General features: G+C 32.5%; 1 protein-coding gene across 1 annotated transcript; it reads right to left on the bottom strand.

Annotated features, from left to right (window-relative positions):
* Positions 1-5886: 5886 nt before the first annotated feature.
* Positions 5887-18313, bottom strand: LOC145305330 (uncharacterized). Its single transcript, XM_080146944.1, has 9 exons — positions 18219-18313; positions 17213-17318; positions 16851-16946; positions 16423-16539; positions 15077-15244; positions 12447-12641; positions 9748-9905; positions 9233-9316; positions 5887-8680 (listed from the first exon to the last, which is right to left on the bottom strand). Exons 1-9 carry the CDS (start codon positions 18296-18298, stop codon positions 7177-7179), a joined length of 2508 nt encoding a protein of 835 aa, XP_080003070.1. The 5' UTR covers positions 18299-18313; the 3' UTR covers positions 5887-7176.
* Positions 18314-19313: the final 1000 nt, after the last annotated feature.

Raw genomic sequence — 19313 nt, 5'->3', positions numbered from 1 at the left:
ACTAATATCAGAGTTTCTAGACAAGCATTGGAGGATATCATATCTTCTATGTCTATATTTGGAACATCATCAAATTTCAGATACTTGAGTTTTGGAAAGTATGTGTCCTCCATTTTAAAAACATTTCCATCAAAGAGTATTCCAGTCAAAGTTTGTCTACACTTTGATATCAAAGATTTTCCAGTTTCTCCCAATGAAACATAATTAAGTTCTAAAGTTTGTAGATTTGGAAGTTCAGGTACTTGCTGGATTGGTATATTTGGTACTTCTTCAGAGATCCTAATTAAACTCAGTTTAGACAAGGATTCAGAACATGCATTTAGCAGTGTAATTAGATCATCAGGACGAACAGAATGAAGTTCTAAGGTTTGTAGTTTTGGTAGGTCAGGTACTTCCTGGAGTGGTATATTTGGTACTTCTTCAGAGAGGTATTCTATACTCAGTTTAGTTAAGGATTCATAACATGACTTTAGTAGTGTAATAAGATCATCAGGACGAACAGAATAAAGTTCTAAGGTTTGTAGTTTTGGTAGGTCAGGTACTTGCTGAAGTGGTATATTCAGGGCGACCACTCCAAAACAAAAAAAATATAGTATTTTTATAGTATATTTTTAAAATCCATATAGTATATATAGTATGTTTTTTTAAACTCATATAGTATGATATAGTATCGGACTTAGAATTATTAAGTAATACATAGTATATACATCATCAATTATAACTCAAAGCATAGCTGTTATCAAAGCAATTTCAAATATAAGGGGCTTACTCTGTGATTATTAGGCTAGGTATTAATGTGAGACTATAGGTTATTTAGGATAAAAGTTTACTTTTGGTTAGTATTTCACATATATTTAATCATTTTATTTTTTTGGATAGGTCTCAGGTTCAGGTGCTGCAGGCTATCTGGAAGGTGGTTTCTGGACAAGTAAAAAAAAATTAATTTCTGTTTGAAGAGTTAGAGATCAACTTATAAAACAAAATATGCATCTTTTTGGATGTTATTAACATAAATGAAGAAAAAATTAAAATAGGCCTCCAAGTCCTGGTCTTGCAGGCCTCCAGGTCCACTCTGTACAGGTTATAGATATTTTTTTTATTTGAAGAGTTAGAGGCCAACTAATAAAACAGAATATGCATCTTTTTTAATGCTATTAACATATCCGAAGAAAAAATTGTAATCGGCCTACAAGTTCTGGTCCTGTAGGCCTCCATGTCCACTCTGGACAGGTAAAAAATTCAAATTTCTTATTTGAAGAATAAGAGGTCAACTTATAAAAAAGAATATGCATTTTTTTGGATTAACATAACATAACTGAAGAAAAAAATTAAAATCGACCTCTAAGTTCTGGTCCTGCAGACTCTGGACAGGTAAAAATCAAACCTCTCTCAATTGAACAGTTAATGGTATATTTGTTAAACAAAATGAGCTTATATTTGGATGTTCTTTATCTATTTGAAGAAAAAAATTAAATTGGCCTTCAGGTTTAGGAGCTGCAGGCCTCCAGGTGGACTCTGTACACAAATAAAATAAAAAATTTAAATTTAAGGAGTTAGAGGTTTATTAAACAACATAAGCATCTTTATAGATGCTATTTATATGTTTAAAGAAAAAATGACAACCGACCTCCAGGTTTTGATGCTGCAGGTCTCAAGGTGGACTCTGGATAGGTAAAAACCAAAATTTCTTATTTGTGTAGTTAGAGGTTAGTTTATAAAGCACCATAAGCATCTTTTTAGATGTTATTTACATATCTAAAGAAAAAATACAATTGACCTCCAGGTCCAGGTGCTGCAGGCTTCCATGTATACTCTGTCCAGAGAAAACCTGGAGGCCTGAACTTGAACTCTTCGAATAAGAAATTTGAGTCTTTTACCTGTCCTGAATGAACCTGAACTTGGATTCCGATATGTTAATATTATCCAAGTAAATGCATTTTCTGTTATATAAATAGACCTCTAACTCTTCATATAAGAAATTTTATTGTTTACCTGTTCAGAGTGGATCTAAAGGCCTGCAGGACCTGAACTTGGAGGCCGATTTATATATTTTCTTCAGATATGTTAATAAGATCCAAAAAAAAAATACATATTCTGTTTTATAAGTTGACCTCTAACTCTAAAAATAAGAAATTTGATTTTTACCTGTCCAGAGTGGACCTGGAGGCCTGCAGGGCTGGACCCTGGGGGCTAATTTTCAATTTTTTTCAGATATGTTATTAACATCAAAAAAATGCATATTCTGTTTTGTAGGTTGACCTCTAACTCTTCAAACGAAAAATTTAAATTTTTACCAGTCCAGAGAGGACCTGGTGGCCTGCAGGACCAGAACTTGGAGGCCAATTTTAATTTATTTTCTTCAGATTTGTTAATAACATCCGGAAAGATGCACTTTCTGATTAATAAGTTGATCTATAAATTTTACAATTTTTTTACCTGTCCAGAAACCACCTTTTAGCCTGCAGCATCTGAACCTGGAAACTTATCCAAAACAATTATTAAATATAAGTGAACTACTACTTAAAAGAAAACTTTTATCCCAAATAACCTGTAGTCTCACATTAATACCTAGCCTAATAATCATGGAGTAAGCGAAAGTGGTAAAACTTACCTCTCACCCTTAAGTTCATTTTAAGAAAAAAAACTGATATTTATATCATAATCACAAACAAAAATATATTTCAAAGGATTTTCTTCATCTCTTTTTTACTGTACCTAGAGCTTTATGCATTTTTGTCGTATCACAGTATCTTTTGAGCCCCTCGCAGGGGCTAGAAATAGGATAAGACCTACTGTAAAAATAAGACAAAACGCTCCTTGAGAGGCATTGACACAAAACTGAAAATATTCGTTTTTTGTTATATAAATGTAATATCATATAGTATATATAGTAAATTTTGGTCAAGTAAAGGTAATAAAATATAGTATATATAGTAAATTTTAGTCATATAGTATGATATAGTATCCAAATTCATCCTATATAGTATAAATAGTATATATAGTATGTAGTGGTTGCCCTGTATATTTGGTACTTCTCCATGTTTATATCTCAGTTCAGATAAGGATTCAGAACATGAAAAGAGCAGTGAAACCAGATCTTCATTACGTATATCATAAACAGACAGAATCTCCAAATTGGAAAATTTAGGCAAATCTGGATTGTTATAGGGGATTTTTGGTTTTACACAACTATTTAACTCAAGATAAGTTAATTGTTCAACATGTTTCTTTAACAATTTATCTACAAACAAGAATCCACTTTGTATTGTTAATTTTTTTAGAAATCTAAATCTTGTATTTTCATGTTGCAAAAATGAAACCAAGTCTGAATCACAAACGTTCAAAAATGGCATCCCAAATACAGATATGTTGTCCTTGATCAAACTAAGATCCTGATCTTCACACTGCCCAAAAATCAACAAATCAGACAGGTTTAGTTGTCCATTAGGTTTCTTCATTGTTTCCAAAATGAATTCCTGCCTCTCCCTAAATATTTATTATGATTTTAAAAAATTAATGTGAGACAATACTTAGTTTTGGTTTCGCTCCTTATATACCTAGAGATGTTATAAAATCTATAAGATCAATAACCAAGATATGTAGCTTACATATTGAAAGACCAACCAAATGAATAAAATTGAAGGGTAGTTTGAGTTCACCCAATTTATGATTTTTTAAGAAATAGGTAATAAATTTAGAGGGATTACCTAGTATTTTTTTAGAATCTCATAATCCAAGCCTAATAAATTATCATTCATAACAAAGCTTAGTTGTTACCTATTACTAATTCCCAATTCTAAACAGTTTTATCATGAAGTAAACTAAGTTACATAAACAAAATTTAACGGTATTTTCTTATTTTTTTCTTTTAAAACGCTTGAAAATAAAGTCAGAAATATTTTTTTGTAAATAGGAAACTTTTGGATGATTTAAAGGAAGCCTGCAAAAAATACCACGCTTTAACTGCTGAAAGACTGCCACAAGTAGACTCAATACTCCAAATTTGAAGCCTTCAGCTTCTATAACAAAAAAGTTCTAGGCATTTTAAAATGACATTTTAGATACAATGAAAATTTTGAAAGGATCTCAATGCTAATGTTAGAAATTTTAAAATTAAACTACGTGGCCTAGAAACAAAATTATAAGCTTATTTTTGCCATAAATTTCGGTTGCCAGTAACTAATTATACTTTTACAATAAAAATACCCATTTTTATAGTCAAAATCATTAAAAAAAATTAAGTTTAACTTGCGTTGTACCGAGTGTACTGTAGCCAATCAGAAGGCTAAATCAGCTAAGCAACCAATCACAGCATAGCTTGTTTTAGTTTTCCCCTTTGTTTCCGCTATGATTTTCGTTCACAAATGCAATTAAAATCAAATTTTTTTCATAGATTTTGACTATGAAATGTGGTGTTTTTATTGTAAAAATGTAATCAGTTACCGGCAATCTAAATTTCTGACAAAGATAAGGTTATAATTTTATGTCTAGGCAATGTAATTTAATATTGTTTTTTCTTTTATGAGCATTGTAAATCTTTCAAAATTTTCATTGTACATGAAATGCTATTTTGAAATGCCTAGAACTTTTTTGTTATTGAAGCTGAAGGCTTTAAATTTGGGGTATTGGGTCTACTTGTGGCAGTCTTTTAGTAGTTAAAGTGTGGTATTTCTTGCAGGCGTCCTTTAACCAGCTGAAGGTGTTTAGATACAGATTTTGAGAAAAAATATACTAGGTAATCCTATTAGGTGATATGCTTACAAAAAAATACATTACACTTACGCTTTATTGCTACTTCTGAATAATATCTGAAATCTTCTGAACTCTGATGTCATTATGGAATTGATTCTGTCATCAAACCTAATAAATTGTTTTACCAAATATCCTTTTAGAATAAAGCATTGATCTTATCATTTAAACCCAACTAATTCCCTACTCAGATGATGGAATTTGTCTCAAACATAAACTATGGAATGATGCAGATGCATGACCTTGCTCATTTACTGTCAATTTCCTCCACATCATGTCCATCATTTGATATGGATAAGGTGTGACTTTCATTAATATGTGGTGTAGAAAGATAAAGAAAGGAAATCATTAGAAATGTTGGAGATGCAAAAGTACCTACCTACCCTTGTAATAAATATTTTTCACCAAATTGTGTCAAATGGTTTTATTTGATGCTTTTTTCTCAATCAAAACTCCAAAAAACGTTAAATTCTAAATCCCTTACCATTTGGAGACACAGTGAAGTTTAGCAATATCACTCAGGGACAAATGATTCAGAATCTGCAGCAGTAGTTCTGGTGGAAGCATCATAAACAATCCCCCACCTCCTCTGTCCATGGTTGCTTTACTCTTTACAAAATATTCTTCATCTCCAAACTTGAACTAAATAAAAAATGATCTTGGGTAGGTAGGTAAATAAGAGGGGAGGGGGAGTCGGATCTGACACTTTTGCGAAAACAGGGTGCATAGACTTTGTCTTAGGAGTGAAAGGATAGGTTATTTAGGAAAAAAGTTTACTTTTGGGATGTATTTTTCTCATATTTAAAACAATTTTGGATTTGGCCTCCAGGTTCATGTGCTGCAGGCCTCTCGGTTGTCTCTGGACAGGCAAAAATGTCAGATCCGACCCCCCCCCCTTGTTAGGTCTAAAATGTCTTAAATAATCAAGATGCTATTTTGAAAAACTGATATGGTACCTAATTCTAATTGAATCGATATCAGGACTTGAAGCTCTTATCAATAAAATAACTTGCCTCTTTGATACCTTAATTCTATACACAATTTTTTACCTTTAAAATGAACTGATTGCAAAAACTTCTTGTAATCTTTAATTATTAATTTTGCATTTTATAACATTCTGTACTAGTAGTAACCTGAAAAAAAATATAAAAAATAATCACAGCACAAATTCTATAATTTAGGTAGGTAATGTTGTAGGTAGTAGGTATTGAAAGAAAAAATATATTTCTAATGATTTTAATATATTTTTGTAATTTAAAAATAAAAGTAGGAAACTGACAATAAATTTTGAAAAATCAAAATATTAGGTACATTTTATAAAAGGAGTAGTTGCATGAAATGCATTTGATCTTGAATTTAGGGAACCGCATAGTTTTTCCCTTTTTAGTGAACTACATATATAAGGCAAATATTTGAAAGAGTTATAATTTTCTACCATGTAGTTTTAAAAATATCAAGACTTGAAAATCTTACTTTTGTGATATATTCAACTTATAAGGCTGTCTTGTTTTCACAAAAAAACTGTACTAAGACTAATTTAGTGAAGTCTAATTTTTTGTTATTTAATGTAATACCAAATTATATACAATGTTTGATGGTATAGTTGTAACTTACACTTGATATAATTTTTCTGTAATGCACTTCATGCAACTATCCCTTTCAGGTTTTATAAAAAAAATTATAGGTGAGTTGAATTGAAATCATTAATAGTCATAAAATAATTCAAGACTGCTAAAATTAATAAAAGGGACCAACATCACATTATTTTGAAATGGAATAATATGTGAGGAATGATCAGGGAGTAAGGGAGGGGACAACAGGCAATTGATTCAATTTAAGAGTTTTCGCTGAATGGCCATGAAATCCAGATTTATCCAGAAAATTTGAAAAAAATTGTAAAGGTTGTGTTAATCAAATTTAGAAAACTATAAAATAAGAAGAATGTTCTAAGAAAAAAAGCATTCATTTGAAAATTAGATTACCAGTAGATCAGACTGACATAACCATTCTGTAATTAATTACTAGAAAAATGATCCCTGGAACTTGTTCACCCCCTATTCCTAAATTTTAAAATGTCACTATAAACAAGAATTAAATTTAAGGGTTCTTAAATTGTTTATTACACAAATATCACAATTAAGTTTTTATCTATGAAATGATATTTTTTGGAGAAAAAAAAATTATTAAAACAAACTAATAACAAATTTTTATATCTGCTAGAAATTAAGTTTATTGATACTTGTCTGCTATATTCAAAACTAACACAGTGAGATATCAGCAATGATGCGCTAGTACCCAAAATCAGGCAGAACCTGCTAAATTCTTGCACATTCCCTTTAAGCCAGTACCCAAAGCCTGAGACTCCTAAAAATTGAATATTCAACCCTTTGTCCCCTCCCTTACTCCCTGGGATTGATGATATGCATCTTACAACCAAGTCTTCTCAAAAACATATTCTTTAATTATAACATGACATAAAAAATCAAAAAAGGACGTATCAACTCTAAGATATTTCAATCTTGATTTCACAGTCTCAATAATACATGCTCCTTTATAGCGACCTTTTATCATGATTTGAGCATTTGGGCATAATGATTTGAAATAATCATTATACCCCAATGCTGGATTATTAGCGAGATAAATAAGGGTGTGTACTTTCTTCAGCTCTACTGGTGGAGTACTTTCCATGATGTAGAATTCGGTAAAGGAGCTGTCCTGATGTTCTTTAAATACCAAAAATTCCAAGGTATCAGCATTTTTAACAAGCAAATCAGTTATACATCCATCCATTAAGTTACCATCGTGTTCAAAATTTAACAGGTAAAAATCTGTTAGGCTCGGCATCTTTTTTATGCCCTTCAACCTGTAATCTTTTTTATACCCTTCAACCTGGAATGCCCGATAATCATCAAGCACTAGGCACTGCAGTGATGATGCACATTTCAAGATGCTGGCCACATTATCACAACCATAGAAATATACATTTTTAATATTTGAGAGTTGATTACGCATACGCAATTTCAAGTCATAAATAAATGTTAATATCAGAGTTTCCAATTGACAAGCATTGGCGTATATCATACCTTTTATTAAGTCTAAATTTGTAACTTCTTCAAATTTCATAAACCTGAGTTTTGGAAAGTATGTGCCCTTCATCCCAAAAATATTTTCATGGAAGAGTATTCCTGTCAAAGTTTGTCTACATTTTGATACCACAGATTTTACAGTTCTTCCCAATGAAACATTATGAAGTTTTATGGTTTGTAGCTTTGGTAGTTTAGGTACTTTCTGGAGTGGTATGTTTTGTACTTCGTTAGACATCTCATGTATATTTAGGTTAGACAAGGATTCAGACGAATAAAGCAGTGAAACCAGATCATCAGGACGAATATCATAAACATCTAAGGATTGTAGTTTTGGTAGTTCAGGTACTTGCTGAAGTGGCATAATGGGTAATTCTATAGACATCTCATGTAAAACCAGTTTAGACAAAGATTCAGAACATGAGTTAAGCAGAAAAACCACACATGTAGGAGGAATATCAAAAACAGTCAGAGTCTCCAAATAAGAAAATTTGGGCAAATTTTCAAATTTGGTGATTTTTGGTTTTACAGAACTATTCAACTCTAGATAAGTTACATGTTTAACATCTTTGTTCCATTCGTTTTCTTGAAGAAAATCACCTCTCCATATTGTTAAACTTTCCAGAAATCTAAACCCCGTATTTTCATGAAGCAAATATGATACCTTATGAGAATTCAAAACTTTCAAAAGTTGCCTCCCAAATGCAGGTGCGTTCTCCTTGTAATCATCCAGTATTTTTATCAACTTATCATGTTGACCTTCACACTGCTCCAAAATCAACAAATCAGACAGGTTAAGGTGTCTATTAGGTTTCTTCATTGTTTCCAAAATGAATTCCTGCCTCTCCCTAAATATTAATTATGATTTCAAAATTTTAAGGTGAAACAAAATACTTTTGTTTCCAGCACATTTTTCTACTTATATAGAGATATAATAAAATCTAAGAGATCAATAACTAAGATATGTAACTAACATATTGAAAGACCAACCAAAAGAATAAAATTTGAGAGTAATTTGAGTTCACCCTATTTATGATTTTTATAGATATAATAGATTTAAAGGGATTATCTAGTATTTTTCATAATCAAAGCCTAATAAATTCTTAATCATAACAAAGCTTGGTTGTTACCTATTCCCAATTCTAAATAGTTAGGAAACAGTTTTTACTATAAAGTTATCTATTCAAAGTTACAAAAGCAAAAATGTATTGATTCATGGTATTTTATTATTTTTCTCTTTAAAAAGCTGCAAAATTAAGTACCTAAAAAATATTTTTTTGCAAATTGGAGACTTTTGGATGATTTGTACAGCTAAAGGTGTATAGATACAGATTTTGAGTAAAAATATGCTAGGTATTCTATTTAAAGAAATAAACTTACAAAAAATATATTATACTTACTCTATATTCCAACAACTACTTTTGAATAATATCTGAAATCTTCTGAACTCAGATTGCATTACGGAACTGATTCTGTCATCAAACCTAAAAGTGATGACAAGTAATAATTTTACCAAATGTCCTTTTAGCATTGGTCATTTGAACTTAACTAATTTCCTACTCAGATGATAGGATTTGTCTCAAAATTGTCCTTCTGCTACAGAATGCTTATTCTTAAAATATGATTTTTATGCATGTACATTATTTTGATTTCTTCCTATTTTTTTTCAAATAAAAATGTTGCTTTCTAAAAATAAGTCTTTTTTGTTAAAAATTCTAATGTTTTGACTGTGTGTACAGTGTTTTAAGAAAAAATAAGAAATTTCTTAAGAAAAAGGACCTTTTTGAAGGCGAAAACAGCATTATTTTTCAAGGTTTACTTTTGCTATGAATTTTTGTTGGTGGTTAAAACCGGAAAACCCTATGTGGTTTAACCTGCTCTGGACTTTTCCTGCCAACCCTGATAAATTTCTTACCATTTGGAGACACAGTGAAGTTTAGCAATATCACTCAGAGACAAATGATTCAGAATCTGCAGCAGTAGTTCTGGTGGAAGCATCATAAACAATCCCCCACCTCCTCTATCCATGGTAGCTTTACTTTTTACAAAATATTCTTCATCTCCAAACTTGAACTAAAAAAAGGAAAAATCATGGGTAGGTAATTACTGTGTTAATCATAATATCTTAAATAGGACAAGGATGATATTGAAAATTCATAAGTAGGTAGGTATTTGAAAATCAGTTTTAAAAGAAGGAAAGGGTGTGCAATCACATCTGACCGTAAACTGTGAGCCAAATGGTCTAAATATTGAGCTAGAATTTTGAAACTTGGAACATAAGCCTAGTACTACAGTGTTTTTTTATGAGAACTTTTTTAAAAGCAATTTTACCCCACTTATAGTTTTTTAAGACAATTAATAGAACAACAAAAAAATATTTAAGTTTTTATTTAATGTTAATGTTAATGTCGTATGGGTGAGTTGCACCTGGACTGAATAGTCAACTTGTCAACTCAAGGCCAGACTCTTGATCCTTCACCCGTTGTACAGTACATTACAGACAACCAACCCTTTGATTGCACGATCTTTGTCTGGAGATCCTAACTGTGCATGGTAATGAGTTGCGCCTGTTTGGGGCCAAGGCATTCCCCCTACTCTACTTTTTGATGTCCTGTGCCGAACAAAGAAGGTAGGTGGTACCATTATTAACGTCTTTGGTATGATGCGGATTCGAGTTGCATCCTTCCCATCAATTTCCTTGGCACTTTAATTAGGACTTGTGGGTAATTTACACTTCAACCTTATGGGTGGATAGTTAAGGTTTCGTGATTTTTTGGTCACGGTATCATTGCGACAATTAATGCAACCATAACAGCATCTTATTAGACACTGGGGACTGTAGTTGACTTTAGGGGGCCAGTACTCCCTTCCTGTAGAGATATGGTCTTCAAACTTTAATATGTTATAGTACATGTCCCCAATAGTATCCTTATAAGTTTTTAGTAGCGAAGCTACTCTATAATTCACTTTGTCCATCCGTCAGTCCATCAGTCCGTCCGTAACGCTATGGGGGAAATGGGATTTACTCAGCTCCTATAAAAGATAGAATGCTGAAATTTTTTGACAACATTCCCACCATTATGGAGCACAATTAACTATAATACATCATTGGCGGTCGGACCGATTTTTAGCAGGTTTTAGGCTATTTTTATATTTTTCACATTTTTCTCCATATCTCCAGTGTTTGTGGTCCGATTTTCAAAATTTTTTCAGTTACAGATATCATATTTAATTTCCCGTCGTTTAAAGACACAACCATGAAGGCCAGACTGCCTTTTTAGCAGGTTTTAGGCTATTTTTATATTTTTCACATTTTTCTCCATATCTTCAGTGTTTATGGTCCGATTTTCAAAAAATTTTTTTAGTTATAGATATCAAAATTAAATTTTCCGTCTTTTAAAGAAAACAACCATGATGGCCGGACTGCCTTTTTAGCAGGTTTTAGGCTGTTTTTTATATTTTTAACATTTTTCTCTGTATCTTCAGTGTTTACAGTCCGATTTTCAAAAATTTTTCAGTTATGGATATCAAAATTAAATTTCCTGTCTTTTAAAGAAAATAACCATGACGGCCAGACTGCCTTTTTGGCAGGTTTTAGGCTATTTTTTATAGATTTTACACTTTTTTATTCCATATCTTCAGTATATATGGTCTGATTTTCCCAATTTTTTAAGTTAAGGATTTAAAAATTAATTTTTTTGTCGTTTTAAGTAACTTTTATGAGACATCAGTATCAAAATAATTTTTCCCATTGTTATGAGCATCTTTAATATAATTTATAATCATGCTTTAATTCTGTATTATACTTTATTGTCCTATTTTTGTATTATTTTATACAAACCTAATTGTGTGATTTTATTTTAGGTTTGTTTTTAACCGTTGTATTAACTGCAATAAACGAGTCCTGAACTATTTCTGCGTTTTTACTGTAATGAGGCAGCGTTCGACTTGGAACTGCCACCGCAAATGCTACTCATAACTGGTGGGTTGTACAAAGGGGGGGTTAAAAACTACATCCTCTTATTTAAATTATATTCAAAATTATACAATAGTTAGACAAATTTTTTTTAAAATTTCTCTTAGTTGTTTGAAAATGTGGTATTATCTTCTTAGAATTTTTTTTTTCAATTTTGAATGTTTGAGTAACCCCCCCCCCCCCCCCCCCCCACGACAGCGAACTATGAACTCTGGCCGCAGCGCTCGGCTCCCTACCTAAAAGCTAACCTAACCTACAATAGTTATTCGTCGTTGTCGGGGGGGGGGGGGGGGGGTATAACGCCGAAAATGTTACTCCTGAAGAGTCAAAATAGAGTTAAAATTATCGAAAAAAGATATATTTTATGGGGTTTTTTTGAGTTTCAAAACCAAAAAAAACTTGAGTTTTTTTATTGGGTTTTTTACTTAGATTTTTTTTATGCCAACCTTGGTCTTTTTTAAATGGCAGCTGAGCAAATAAAATTTCAACCATAGCATTACAGACTAACTAGCAAACGCACTAGCAGACAAACTGAATTATAGCATAGCTTTGATGATATTATTTAACTTCTGAAAACATACTGTGATCACTAATTTTTACTGGAAGAGCTCAATGGAAAATAATGAAATTTATGTAACCTTTTTTGAGGTGGACGGAAGAGGGCTGATATTAGCTGGTTCCATTGGCGTATCTCTAGTTACTGTTAAAATGATATTATCTCTATCAGTGGCTACATCTTGTACTCTATTATCAGCAGAATCCACTTGAGTGACAAGCTTATCCACGTTAAGTAAGTCTTCGTCTCCCGTAGAAAATGTATGTTCTTCCACATCCTGTAAGGAAATAAGTTTTAAGTTAAAATTAGGGTTGGCAATCAAAATCCGAAATCCGCCAAATTTTTTTATCCAAAATCCGCAATACGCAATTCAATTTGCGGATTCTTATTGTTAACTTTTATAGCAGTTATCCGCAATCCGCCAAAAAAAGATTCTGCAATCCACAGATTAATACGCTTTTTTGGGGGGTGGGATTTTGTAAAAATCCAAATCAGAATCCAGCCCAAAAATTGGGTGGATTGCCAACCTTAGTTAAAACTGTCCTATTGATTTTAAAACATAAGGGGATACAAAATTTATAAACCATGAAACTTACACTTTTTCAAAAAGGAAGTAAGTAAAGAGGAGTGTGCATAAACGAGATCAAGGGATTTTAAGCACCTTCTAGCAGTGATTCTAGATGTTTTTTTTGGTGAATTTACTAGAGTTATGTTTAATATCGTTATATCAATTATAAAAAAAAAAGTTTTAACTCGATGAAAAAACTTTGAAATGTTAGACATTTTTCAGCTTTATATCGTCAAATGTTATGTTGAGTTCAAATTGCTGTCACACAAAAGTAAACTTTTTCAATGAAAAATGTAAATTAAGAAAAATGAATGGTAACTTCAAATATTATAAACAGGTTATTAGTGTGCTTTTGTAATTTACAGAACCAGTTTTAATCCAGCGTATATTAGGGTAACGCGGGGTAATTCCGGTCAATTTTTTTCTTCAACTTAAAAAAAAACATACTTCCCAAAAACTTTTTCCGGTTTTTAAGAGTGCAAATGAACGATATGGCAATAACGAAGAAGCCTGTCTTGGTCCCATTAAGATCTCGCAACTAGAAGTCGGTCAAAAATCGGTTTAAAGGGCGGCGGTTGGCCTATACCGGAATAGCCCCACCGGTGGGGCTATTTCGGTCAGTTGACTTTGGGGGGGTGGAACACCCCCTTAAAATATTTTTTTTTAAATTTTAAACTATGAGTAGAAAGCTGAGGTCATTAGCTTTCTAACAGTACTAGTCGCATGCAGATCAGACAATTTTTTGACAACATTTTCCCCATTTTAAAAAAGTCAGTAAAATCGCAAAAAAAAATCAATTTTTTTCATGCAAACTTTTAAAAAAAAATCGTACTTTTTATTATATGATTAGGTTTTTTTAAGCTTTATACATAAATTAGAGGCAATTTCTGATTCGCAGGTCTTGGAATTTCTTGAAAAAAGTGATTTTTTCCAAAAAAAATTTTAATTTTAAAAATCCTGCCAGTTTTGACAGCAGTTTTTGATACAATTTTTCTCGTCTCAAATTGGCTAGGATTGACCTACAAGGGTGGTTAAGGTGTCTAAAGATGCAAAATTACATGCCTGACAATTAACTCGAAATGATATGGGGTCTAACTCTAATATTTCAACACATTTTATGCAACAGGAATTTTTAAAATGCAAAATTTTGAATATGTACTCTAAATCTTGGAGATAGAACCCATATCCTGGGGAGTTTTTGTTAGGACATGCAAAGAGCTTTCTATAGACACCTTAAACACCTTTCTAGCTTAATCCTAGCCGATTTGACATAAAAAATCCAAACCGCGCAAAAATCGCGAACACCCTCTTATACGAAAAAGATGCAAGAGTTTCATATGGAATTTAAAATCTTCTAGCGGTCTTTCTATTAGACATACCCCTTCTTACATGAGCCAATGCAGCTGATACATCTTCAGGCAAATATTTAAGGCGTTCCTTTGGGTGATATACTCTTCCCATTACTATAAAAATGTGTCTGAAAAATTTTAAATGTCTTAACAATTTGAAAAGCTTAGGCAACAAAACATGACATAATACAAGCAGTAAAATGACTAATAATGTACATCTAACAACAGGCAAGGGAAGGTTAAAGCCTTTGTCATGCATTGAGGTTGTTCATGCTTCCAGATCACCTGAAAAAAAAGTTAGGGTATTATAAATTTATAAATACAGTAATAAAAAAAAAGTAAAAAAAGTGACCGGAATAGACCATATTTTTGAGACGAAAAAAAAATTATGAAAAAATCAAGTTAGAACAACGCCTCCAATTGCAAACGATAAATCAATGCCATATCTTTCATTTTACAAAAACCCGCGGGTCAATAGGACTTACCATTTTTTCACAATTTTAGATTGAACATGGCCTATTTTGAAATTTTTTTTTGCAAATTTTTTGCAACTTTTTGAGGGCAAAAAAATCATAGAAGGAGTGATCTGACAAAAATTTGCTGAAGTAAGAAATGAAGTATAGGCAATAAACTACAACTTTGCTTTTCTGAAGATCTCTCGCAAACGTTTAGAACACCGTTAAAAAACGGTTTTTAAAAAGTTGGTCGAGTGACCGGAATTAGACCCCCCTACCGCATTTACCCCGCGTTACCCTAATCAGTTTCGAAGCCATACTAGAAAATACGTAACATTACCTGACTAGAAGCTGGATGACCGTCCTCTTTTCTTGAGGACGTTTGGCCATCCTGATCAGTTGTGACAGCCTGACTTTTACTTGTGGGCGGTGGTGGTGTTGTTTCTGTAATTTGGGCACTAGCTTTTCTACTTGGCACAGCACGAGCTTGTGGTCTTATGAATATAACCTTGACAAAAATAAAAATTGATTACCTAAATTTTTATACTAATCCCATTTTTGCTTGTTGTACCTACATATATAAACATACCTAATTAATTTATTTTTCTTTTGGCAAAGATTTAGATTATTATGGTGATATAGGTATTAAGAGATATAAGTTTTCCGGAATTGTAATGTAGGGAGTAGATTTGAAATCTGCATCAAATTTTAAGGATTTTTTATAAAATTCGTTTTTTGTATAATTCTTTATCTAAAAGCGGAAATACAAATTAAGTTAATTAATTTTGGCATCTGTGATTGGTGGATTTAAAAAATCTGCGCTCTGATTGGATGTCGTACATCATTCAACCAATTAGAGCGCAGGTAGTTTAAAATCCACCTATCCTATTGGTCAAAATTAATTAACTTAAAATGTATTTTCGCTTTTAGATAAAGAATTTTACAAAAAAACGAATTTTATAAAAAATCCTTAAAATTTGATGCAGATTTCAAATCTACTCCCTACATTAAAATTCCGGAAAACTTATATCTCTTAATAGGTATATTAAAAATAAGCATTATAAACATTTCTCTATAGGTTCCCTATGTAATTGTCTAACACCTGCGGGGCATATACCGACGATTTTCTAACCCTGCAAGGTTACCCATTACCCAATACAACCTAACCTAATCTGAGACATGCCTATAACTGTGAGTATTGAGTACACCTGGTTTGGGCTAGGATTCCCCCTACTCTTACTAATCCTATCGCGCATCTGACTTAGTAGCAGTAGATAAAAGCAGAGTATCTGAAATACATCAAACTATCCTAACACAGTATTTGTAATTTGGCAACTTAGAAGCGAAACTTATCTATAGTAGGTATACTATACAGGGGTGTATATTATGCACAAGATTCATTATTTTTCCCCTGCTGCAAAATCTTTTTATTTTTCCCCTCCTAGCAAGGAAGGAAAAAAACTGGACAAACATTTTAAGAACTCTTTATTTTATGCATATTATCCCCCCTTCCACATATTCTTTTAGTTTTTTTCACCAAGCAGGGGAGAAAAAAGGAAAAAAATGTTTTCAGTTCTCTTAATTTTTTCCCCTCAACTACATATCCCCCGCCCCCCCCCCCTTTAGCAAAGTCAACTTTGCAGAATATACACCCCTGATACTATATGTGTATCGCACCACCCTTACCTCAGGTACTTCTTGTTTAGCTGTTGGCTTAACATGAATAGAAACTCTAGTAACATCTCCCCTCTCCTCATATACAACTATTGGATTCTTTACAAATATGTAGTCGCCAGGTCCAACCTTTAATAAAAAGGCCAGATTTGCAATTAAAGATATGGGTGTTCTATTACCCCCCTCTATATATTTAGTAATTTACCATATAAATTGGATGGAAAAAGGAGGGTAAAAATGCCAATTTAAAAAAATAGCTTAAATTTGTCAAAAAATTGAATGCTATTGGTACCTAGTATGGGCAATTAAAAAGTTTTTATTACCGTTTTATTTTTGAGTCAAACTGCAAAATTCAATTATAAAAATAAGTATAAATATGCTAAGGAAAATTGGTACCTATTCAACTGTGTTTGGTTGTTTGTAAGTAAAATAATTTTTACCTTATAATGTTTAAGAGCTTTGGAATAAGCCCCAAAGATTAGGACACTTTGTTTTGCAGGATCTAATAGTTTGGGGTGTTTTGCATCAGCAACTATCTGAAATAATATTGGATTTATTATTACAATTGGATATCACACCAGATTTTTAAATTCTCTAATAAAGTGAAACACCAATCGGGGTTAAATAGCGATTTCTCCTTTCCATCGCCTTTACCCCCTTTTACTGGATCAAAAAAAATGACCAATAAATGAGGTCTATTTAAGCAAGCTAAATCAACGACAAATTTTCCCCTTATCAATACATCCTCGTATATTTTTTGTCTATTATAGTGAAGCTACTCTAACTATTTGTCATTTGTTACCTTGGCATCACAGATATAGAATTCTTTCCTAGCATCTTGAATACAGTCAATACCAAGAACACAAACAAGGACTGAACCATGCTGCTGGCAATGGATGTCTTCTAACCTAATAAGTTTAGTACTTAGTGAAAATTGACATATTATTACTTGGATTTTCAAGTATTCTTATCAAGTAATGCTCGCAGCTGACTAAAATAACGGTACCCCTTTCCACCCCCTCTACTGGATTAACGAACTGACCATTATTTGATATTTTTCATGTTAGCAACATAAATTGATGACACTTTTTCCCCTGTCATAATATCCACGTGTATTATATATCCACTAGCGGCTATTCCCTAGAAGCCTCTAAGGGGCACTTTAGGTGGGAGAGGGAAAAGTCAGATCACTTCCCATTTTCAATGATTTTTAAAAAGAGAAAAAGTTTTAAAAATGTATGTGGGTAGGGGGGGCATTTTTTATTGGTTGGGTGGAGATACCCTCCCCCACCAAAACAGTTAAAAATCTTTCCTGGAACAATTAGAAGCTTCAACATAAAGGAGATCCATATAAATTCACTGGTTAGCGAGATTCTTCGCTACAGATAAAAAAGCTTACTACTTTAGGTATATAATTGGACTAGCGGATACGCCCCTAGAGGCCTCTGGGGGCACTTTAGAAGGTAAGAGTCAAATTTGATATCCAATTTATTATTTTAGATTTAAAAAAAAATTTAGTGGGGAGGAATTATTTTTGGGAGGGTTACCCCCCCCCCCCTCCCCCAATTTTAAATTTTGGTTAAAAAGATTTTTTAGTGGGGGGGGGGGTTAATTTTTTCAAGGGGCGATTTCTCTTGGGAGGGTGGTGGTACCCTCCCCCAAAATAGTTATAAACCTTTTCGGGCCCTTTTGTAAGCCCCTTGTTAAGGAGAACCCGAGCAGTTCAGCGGTTAGTGAGATCTATCGGTACAAACAGACAGACATACAGACAAACACACATCCTGTTACTTTATTATAAGGACTATTACCTTGATGAAACAGGTGTAGGTAAACATGATATAATTTCTTCAAATACTGTCTCTATATGTCTTATTTTATTTGCCATCATGGGCAAACTACATTTTTATCTGAAAATTTACATAAATAATCCGAAAATTTTTATATTTGTTTATCTGATTTTAAATATTTCATGCCTAAAGAAGCTTTATCAATTCAGAGTGAAAGAAAATCTGAGGTTTTATTTTATTGTCAAATGTCAAGTATTATCTGATTATAGAGAGAAAAAAAAAGTTGCTTTCCACCTAGTAAAAGGATGTCTCTATGTTCCGAAGGATCTCGCTAACCTCTGAACCGATAAGGTTCTCCTTTACAGTGTAGCTTCTCATAGGTCACGGGTAGGTTTATAGCTGCATGTTACCACCAGAAATCGCCGCCCAGCGAATATTTCAAACATTTTAGGTCACCTAGAGGCCTCTAGGGTCGTATTTGCTAGTTAAATTAAAGGGATAGATTTTTGGAGTGATATGTACGTGGAGACAACTTTTATTAATAAATGTAGAACTTGAACCTTAAACAATTAAGAAGAACCTTCGTCGATCTACACATAGAGAGACAAACATCATGTTACTTTTAAGCATGTGAAAGGATTAACAGCTATGACAGTTACAATGATAGACAAACGGTTAAATAAAACATAAGTATATATAAGCATGGCAAGCATATATTAATTCTTTGATCAAATATAAAAATAATATTGAGTCCCAACATATTACAAAAAAAACATAGAATTGACAAACGGAATGTCAATTTTCATGTCTTTAAGAGCAAGGCCGACAGACAGGCGGAGAAAACAGTAAAAATAAAGACTAGATGCGATAATAAAAGGAATCTTTAAAGAAAGATTTAGCTGTTAATCTTTAATGGCAGCCTACAGATCACATTTTCGCTAATGCCATACGGACTGACTGACGGACAAACAAAGCAAATATAGAGTAGCTTAGCTACTAAACTTTAAAGTTTAATTTAAGGTGGGTTCTATAAACAAAACTGTTACGGTATCAACAGCTGCAAATACGGTATCAACAACAAAAATCTGACGCTAGACGTTCAGAAGTCATCTCACG

This window comes from Acartia tonsa, chromosome 14 (genome assembly GCF_053477335.1).
Source record: "Acartia tonsa isolate MP-2025a chromosome 14, ASM5347733v1, whole genome shotgun sequence".
In the NCBI taxonomy this organism is placed as follows: domain Eukaryota; kingdom Metazoa; phylum Arthropoda; class Copepoda; order Calanoida; family Acartiidae; genus Acartia; species Acartia tonsa.
This window is presented reverse-complemented; position numbering and strand designations above follow the sequence as displayed.